At 35.3% G+C, this 8018-nt stretch overlaps 2 protein-coding genes and 1 long non-coding RNA gene across 3 annotated transcripts; 2 read left to right on the forward strand and 1 right to left on the reverse strand.

Moving 5' to 3' along the window:
* Positions 1-1000: 1000 nt before the first annotated feature.
* On the reverse strand, positions 1001-2254 carry LOC129959870 (uncharacterized). The gene has a single exon (XM_056072764.1). The coding sequence runs from the start codon at positions 2252-2254 to the stop codon at positions 1001-1003; it is 1254 nt and encodes a 417-aa protein (XP_055928739.1).
* A 1295-nt stretch (positions 2255-3549) lies between these two features.
* LOC129959871 (uncharacterized) lies at positions 3550-5629 on the forward strand. The gene is made up of 3 exons (XM_056072765.1): positions 3550-4319; positions 4431-4598; positions 5576-5629. The coding sequence occupies exons 1-3, from the start codon at positions 4221-4223 to the stop codon at positions 5627-5629; spliced, it is 321 nt and encodes a 106-aa protein (XP_055928740.1). The 5' UTR covers positions 3550-4220.
* Positions 5630-5845: 216 nt separating this feature from the next.
* LOC129961066 (uncharacterized) lies at positions 5846-7766 on the forward strand. Its single transcript, XR_008783751.1, has 3 exons — positions 5846-6308; positions 6414-6559; positions 7531-7766. It is a non-coding gene; the product is annotated as an uncharacterized LOC129961066 (long non-coding RNA).
* Positions 7767-8018: the final 252 nt, after the last annotated feature.

Below are 8018 nucleotides of genomic sequence, written 5' to 3' on the forward strand. Positions count from 1 at the left end.
TTTCCTATTTTAGCATGTCATTATTCTCAATCTTTGCTGATTTTAACGTACTTCGTGTAATCTACACTAATGGAATAAATCCATTTATTTGGTATTTCTTCATTTTAATTGTATCCTTTAAAGAGGCCATTTAAGATTATCTAGCTTCATTGTTTAGTATTGTCTATATACTTAAATCAAGAATTCTTGCGCAAGCTATTGCATAAACTATCGGTACATTTGAATAGAGATGTATTTTAATCATTTCCGGCCAGAAACGAGCCTTGTTAATTTAACATTTTAAAATTTTATTAACTGGAATTTAAAAAATTAGTTTTGTATCTAACTGATATAGCACAATGATCTGGAATATGGAGATCGAAAATTTGAAACGGTAAATTAAAGAAATGCCAAGGAAGAAATTAGCGATATTACGGCATGCTTTCAGACAGAATTGTACATCCAAGTATCTAAATTTGAGAATCGAATCATTCTTGCGTTATTCGATACAAATAGAGCTTCAATCAAAATTTGATTTCTTCACACTATATAATGATCGTAATGAATCGAATTGCTCAGAAACATGTTTGAGAATTGATAGATGCCGGGTTTGGGCAATTTGGCACCCAACTGAAGAAATTTAATATTTAAATTCATAAATTGACCGAGGAAGCGGTACAGAATACGGGTAATTGTATGCAATTTATAAAAATTTCGAATAAATCGGATGCTGTTACTATTCTGCTCCAACTCAACGTGTTAATCAGAACTGTCCTAAAAACAGCTGGATTCAGTATATTTTAAATTTCATTTTTAATTTTAATTCAAAATAGTTGGTCTTCACGGAGCAATGAGGATACTGACATGCATTCTAGTATCAGGTTGAGATGACTTATGCGAATCGGAAAATTCCCTAGTGATGTGCATCACGAAAGACCTCTTATGTACGAGCATGATTCACGGAATGAAATTAATGTACTTTGTTTTGAAAGTTGGAGTGGAATCTAAGTTGTGCAAGGTTTCATTGGGCAGTGAGTGGGGTGACAACTTTGTGGAATTTGAAAATAGTCAATGTGATGAGTATGCAAGCTACTTCACCATGCGTTATGGGCAAGACGTGATTTTCTTCATTAACCAGTCGTGATATCGGACATTGTACGTAGTATTGAGAGTTGGTGTTAGCGGGGTAATGTATTTGTAGGTGTGAAAATTGTGGACTGTGGATGGGCTGGGAGTGTCGATATTTACGAGAACCATGGATTGGAGGTAGAGCAGACGAAGTGGGTAATGAGAGCTTGAGCTGTCTTTTAGGGGGTTGGTGTTGGAGGCGTGGGTAATGCCTGTGTGTGGGTTGTGGTTTTGAGGTAGGTGTCGGGGTGTGTGGGTAATGCATGTGTGTGGGTTGTGGTTTTGAGGTAGGTGTCGGGGTGTGTGGGTAATGCATGTGTGCGGGTTGTGGTTTTGAGGTAGGTGTCGGGGTGTGTGGGTAATGCATGTGTGCGGGTTGTGGTTTTGAGGTAGGTGTCGGTGTGTGGGTAATGCATGTGTGCGGGTTGTGGTTTTGAGGTAGGTGTGTGGGCAATGCATGTGTGCGGGTTGTGGTTTTGAGGTAGGTGTGTGGGCAATGCATGTGTGCGGGTTGTGGTTTTGAGGTAGGTGTGTGGGCAATGCATGTGTGCGGGTTGTGGTTTTGAGGTAGGTGTGTGGGCAATGCATGTGTGCGGGTTGTGGTTTTGAGGTAGGTGTGTGGGCAATGCATGTGTGCGGGTTGTGGTTTTGAGGTAGGTGTGTGGGCAATGCATGTGTGCGGGTTGTGGTTTTGAGGTAGGTGTGTGGGCAATGCATGTGTGCGGGTTGTGGTTTTGAGGTAGGTGTGTGGGCAATGCATGTGTGCGGGTTGTGGTTTTGAGGTAGGTGTGTGGGCAATGCATGTGTGCGGGTTGTGGTTTTGAGGTAGGTGTGTGGGCAATGCATGTGTGCGGGTTGTGGTTTTGAGGTAGGTGTGTGGGCAATGCATGTGTGCGGGTTGTGGTTTTGAGGTAGGTGTGTGGGCAATGCATGTGTGCGGGTTGTGGTTTTGAGGTAGGTGTGTGGGCAATGCATGTGTGCGGGTTGTGGTTTTGAGGTAGGTGTGTGGGCAATGCATGTGTGCGGGTTGTGGTTTTGAGGTAGGTGTGTGGGCAATGCATGTGTGCGGGTTGTGGTTTTGAGGTAGGTGTGTGGGCAATGCATGTGTGCGGGTTGTGGTTTTGAGGTAGGTGTGTGGGCAATGCATGTGTGCGGGTTGTGGTTTTGAGGTGTGTGTGGAAATGGAAAATGCTGAAAGAAAACGGGGCTACGTTTGTGTGTTGTATAAGGATTTTCTCATTCTAATACTCAATTACCCGTTAACACCAATTATTTCAATAGAAATTGGGTATATAGTGGGCGATGAGCTTGAAACGTTTCTTTGAAGTGGGAAAAAAGGAATTCTTAACGGAGTGATTAGGGGACTCAGAAATGGGGTTAACATTAAACCAGGTATTTCTTGATAAGTTTAAAAATCATTTTGGATTTGAGTCTCGTAAATTTAACTGCTATATGTTTATCTGACAGAATAATCGTTTTTTTTTTAAGTTCCCACTTTACATAGGAAAAAGCTCGAACCCTATTGAAAAACGGGAAAAATCGATTGTTCTGATGCTGTTCGTTTTGTGATATTTCGGAGAATCTCTAGCAATTAGAACTGTGCTCAAATCGACAATTAAAATGTATTAGGATTTTAATGAATAATCGAGATTCTTCATGGTATAATAAGGATCGACAAATGGCGCTTGAATAACATACTGATGAACAGAATAGACTCGAATTCATATTGCGGTAAAATTAGATATTTGATTTCCGGAGTCTTTGATTTATTGCATTTTTCTTTAGGACCGAGCTAGATATAAAAATCCATTGGCTCGTTAAAAATGAAATCCTTTGAAATGCCTTATATAAACTTTTTAGATATTTCTTCGAATTATATTCACTTCTTCGTAAAATAGCAATAAAAAAATTATTCGAAATTAAACAATTTATTCCAAAACTTCTACATCTCGTTTAAAAGCTGCCTTCTTATTTTTTTAATTTCAGCTCGTGGTTCTTGCCATCTTTTATAGTATTAATTCCGTAAACATAATCTTAAATCATGAAGCATTTCCTTCTAACCCTACTCCTCCCTCCCCAATCTTCAAATTAAAATCAACCTATAATATGAACAGTAATATTGTGGATGTCGTTTTCTTTCTACATCGCACCTCGTATGAAAAAATTCGTTCAATTCGTGCTAGCGTATCAATTAATCCTAAAATGACTAGATATTTTTGAGGCGCAATCAAGTATAATTTCAACCGAATAAAGTAGCTCAGCCTATTTGAACAATCGCAGGTTTAGAAATTTGGATCGTTCCATATCAAAATTCGCAAACAGAAGTTTGAATGATCTCGTGTATTAAATGCGGATGAATTCTAATTACCTTTTGAATTGAATAAAAATAAGTAATCGGCTAGATCAGGTATAGGAAAAGGTTTGGAAATGTAATCGAATCAAGCATTGGAGATATTGTCTTTAAATACAGCTATTTTAAACGTATATGAAAATAGGCAAATTTCGTATTACATTTCTCTATCCTTTGCATAAAAAATAACCTATCCTTTTCATAAAGCTTAAACAGTCGGTATAGCTTTAAGTCAAAAGAGGTTGTTCCATTGTGAGCCAAAAAGTAAGATCGGGATAATCTTCGTAATTCATCGTCTTTCAAATTTTAAACATTAAACTGCTAGCTCCGCATTCGTATAATTTTAAACTTTAGGAAAGATGAGACGCATTGAAATCTTAACATTTGTTGTTTTGTTTGAATACGGAAGAAATATCCGGATATTCTTCAAAAGTGGCTTTCAAGTGAAGAAAGTGCCATAATTATGTGGATTTACTTGGTATAGTGTAATGATATAGGAAAGAGGCATAGCGATTGTTTTGTACAATTTCTGGAAATATGCAGAATGAATATTTAAGTTTCTGGGGGTTAAAATAACCTTAGAGATAATTAAACTGCCTCACTCGTACCAGAAAGTTTGTGTTGGATTCATCAGATTTTTCACTCATTTAAAAGAAAGGCAACCTCACAAATTATCAACGAAATAAATCCTGCAGTTATTAGAGCAGTTCTCTGTAGACTCTTCAGATGTTTGTTGGAGTAATGAAACAATGCCTTTCTCCATATGTGGACTGCCTTCTCAGCTCTTGGCAAAAATTGTGTTGATAGCAGTCATCTGGATGGCGAGAGGACTTTCTATCGGTTCCGTACAGAAGTAATATCGGTAAGTTATGCTATTTATAATTGTCATATCGAAATGAAGATTAGATGCAATAATTTATCAATGGTAACTATAGCTATAAAAACGTATTTTATTTCATTAGTTTTTCCGTAGGTTGGACAACTTATCTGTGTCCATGACATTTTGTTTGGCAAAGGCAGGACGTCAATCACAACTACTGTTTTCTCAGTTCCATGTACATGCTATCCATCTGTACAAATGCTGAATGCGAGGAAGTATTCTCTTAAAATGACACCAAGATGCAAGAAATTCAAGGACACGGTAAGTTTGCAAATTATATTACTAAAACTGACAAAGTGACATGGCGTTTGGAAACCAATTGTATTCGATTCGTCTCGAAAGTAAGATTTCTGGAAGAAAAGTGAAACATGATTTCCGGAAAACATTTATAGCAATATGTATGACCTTTTGAACTATCTTTAACATAAGAACTACCGGTATTGAAATGTTATACTATGATGGCTATTTGCATGCAATTACTTGGGTAGTACAGGACCAGGAACTCAAATCATTTATTCCAACACGCACCTGTACCAAGACAAAAAAAAAATAATTGAAGATAATTGTTTTGTGTCTATATGGACTGAGGGAAACTTACTTTCTAGAATGAATAAAAGTATAACTATTTAAATATCAATGTCTCTCGCTCCTTTAAAAGTTGTAGTTAATAAATAGGCTTCTTGGAAAGATTCACAAATTCGTTTTTCTATTTTTCAAGCATCTAAATGACATTCCATACGATTGGAAAGGCAACAGTCCAAAATTAAAACTAAATGTTTCTTAAAGGAAATTTCATTTAATTCACCACTAAGCATTTTGTGGGTACTTTAAAGAGTATTCTATCGTTTAGCAAATAAACTTATTGTTATATTAAAATAAACTATAATGCTTAACAGGCAATTGACAAATTAGATGCACATTTTTCCTATATACGCTTATAGCTCGAAAAGATCTGCAAGTATTTTTTTAAACCTAATATTAGATGAATTGTTTAACAAATGTATTTGAAATACTGCTAATAACTTAATCTTTTAAAAGAAAAAATGAACTAATGTGAGATTTACGATTTCCTGATGAAAACGAGAAACCTTTAATTTCTGTCAATGAAGTTTCAAGCAAACTCTCGTCAGATTTTAGAATTTTCGATGTAGATAAAAGAGCAAAAGTAAATCTTAAATATTCTTGCATTTTATTGTATTCATGAGGGATTTCATATCGAATCATTAATTTCTTTTCAGATGTTAAAGGTTTTGAAGCAAATGATCAATGCATTTGATCAATGGATGCAATGATCAATGGATGCAGCAAATGATCAATGGATTTGAAGCAATGCATATGGGCTTCAAGCGCATATTAGAGTTTGGATCCTATGCAATCCAACTAATAGACCAGATTTATTCGATGATTTATAAAGCCTGAAATATTCGACGAAGCGTAATGTATCAACTTTGTACAAAAATTACCGAAATTTAAAAATGACTTTCACAGTGGAGTGGAAGTGAAAATGTTTATAATCCCTGCATATTCCAGGAACATGGCTTCTCATAACGAGTCTGAATTACATTGATTTCTCATAGTCTGAGGTAGGGGGCAAACCATGGCCATTACTACTTAAGCTGTTTTCATGAGATGGACAGAAAAAACGAATGAGAATTTCAGTTTTTAGAGTAATAATAGCAAGAACTTTGATTCAAATTGATATTAAATCCAATTTTTTTGTACCTGAAAGTATTCTGACGGAATTCTTCATGTTTACTCATGATGGAACGTCTTATGAATTGAAAAAGAGGCAATCTCCTGTTATTGATATTAGAGCAGCACTTTCTGCAAAGAATACATTAGAGGTCATTTAATTGTACGGCTTACTTCCACTCCTCATCTGTGCAGTGAATACCATTTCGGCTCCAGCCGCAAATTCTGCATATGGGAGACATCTGGATTGGCGGGAAAAATGGTACTGAAGTGATATCGGTAAGTTGCACGAATTATAACTGTGAAATCGAATTAAAAATTGTATCCAATCACTTTTGATTATTAATTAGACCTATATATTCTTATTTCATCGGGTATTCATAGGTCAGACAACTTACAAACATTATAGATGCATTTTCTTGGATAAAAGTGTGCCGTCGCCATCAGTATTACGGCCTTCTCTGTTCCAGATACAAGCCATCAATACTCTCCAATCTCCTAAAGATAATCTGAAGTATCAAAATCTCATGGTAAGTTCTTAAATCTTTATATTATCAGAATAGCATGATATTCGGAAACTATTTTATTGGGACCCTCTAGAAAGTATTCCGGAGGCAAAAAATACATAAACCATAGTTTCCTGGAAACATTGAAGTTTTAGCTGCCTCTGAACACACGAACTGAATTACCGTTCGTATTATACTGGGAAATCAATTTCTGCAAAGATGTCGAAATAATTCATCACCGAAGAATGGAGTTGGCCTATGTATGTTTTCTTGTCAATAGGGAAGTGTATGGTCAACCGTTTCAAACATGTGCCTGTGAGAGGTAAGCAAAAAACGTTTCTCCATAATTTTATGTCCTTTCTCCGCTAAAGTTATTTTTGGGGCCGAACCAAACGAATTGAAGTCGATATTTAAAATTTTCAATCCTTCAGTAATCGCAATTACTAACGTATAATAATCAGTAAAGAGATCTCGTTTGATTTTCCAAGTATATAAACGGCAATCTAGGAAATTCATTTTCAATCTCTACGAAAGGAATCATGCTCATTTCTCAACATCGGGCCTTTTTTTCTCCACTATGCAAGAATGCGTTCGTTTTCGGCGCTTTTATGCGGATGTGTGAAAGTTTCGAGAGCCTGGCAAAATCGACCGTATTCTAAAATCTAAACAATGACTATCTGACGCTATTGGAGCATTCATTATTTGCCATTTCTAACTTTCATGGAGAATAAAAACACGCATATGTCTCGAATTCTGGAATAATTAAAAAATGCTTAATTATTTTAAAATTGAAAATGTAACCAACATTCAAAAACATAATGCGAAATGTTGGTGGGAAAAAAAGATCAAAGATGCATGTTCCGCTTCTATTGATAGCAATTGAACAATTTTTTTTCAGATTATTGAATTATTGGAGTAGATTTAAAGATAAAAATTTATATTCTGGCATTTAATGGCATTCTCGATAGTTTTTTTAATCAATTGAATCTTTTCAGATATCTACATGTTTTTACCCAAGTGATCGCAGCACGAGATACCGTTTGGAGTCTTAAATTTTGCAATTCGGAGCCTTTTCAATGGAACTATAAATGGAGATCCAATTTATGCAGTTCAGTTTTTAAGATTCATTTTTGTAAACTGATCTGTTTTTCATTTTACTTACATGTTTTTCAAAATTAGTCTTTTGGTATCATTTTGTACTGAATGGCAATACTCGTGAAAACAATTTTATGATCTTGTCTATTTCTAGAACTCGCTTTGTGACTTATAAAATGAGTTGTCAAATTATTCTATATTTTCTTAAGACTATATGTATGATTCTATTACATTAAGGAATTTTGCATTTCATAATGATGCAGATATTCGCCTTTTCAAACATTCATTTTAAATATTCAAAATTATTTACTGCTTAATATCGTATGTATATTTTATACTTAATTGCAGTTATGTTTTCCAAGATATCTAAATTTTAAAAAAATTAGTC

Source organism: Argiope bruennichi, chromosome X2, assembly GCF_947563725.1.
Source record: "Argiope bruennichi chromosome X2, qqArgBrue1.1, whole genome shotgun sequence".
Classification (NCBI taxonomy): domain Eukaryota; kingdom Metazoa; phylum Arthropoda; class Arachnida; order Araneae; family Araneidae; genus Argiope; species Argiope bruennichi.

What these genes read in the sequence shown, in the direction of transcription:
- LOC129959871 (XM_056072765.1), top strand. Translation starts at nt 4,221, where the DNA reads ATGTGGACTGCCTTCTCAGCTCTTGGCAAAAATTGTGTTGATAGCAGT. An exon ending in TCCGTACAGAAGTAATATCG is followed by an intron (nt 4,320 to 4,430) that starts GTAAGTTATGCT and finishes GTTTTTCCGTAG; the next exon opens with GTTGGACAACTTATCTGTGT. An exon ending in GCAAGAAATTCAAGGACACG is followed by an intron (nt 4,599 to 5,575) that starts GTAAGTTTGCAA and finishes ATTTCTTTTCAG; the next exon opens with ATGTTAAAGGTTTTGAAGCA.
- LOC129959870 (XM_056072764.1), bottom strand. Translation starts at nt 2,254, where the DNA reads ATGCATTGCCCACACACCTACCTCAAAACCACAACCCGCACACATGCA.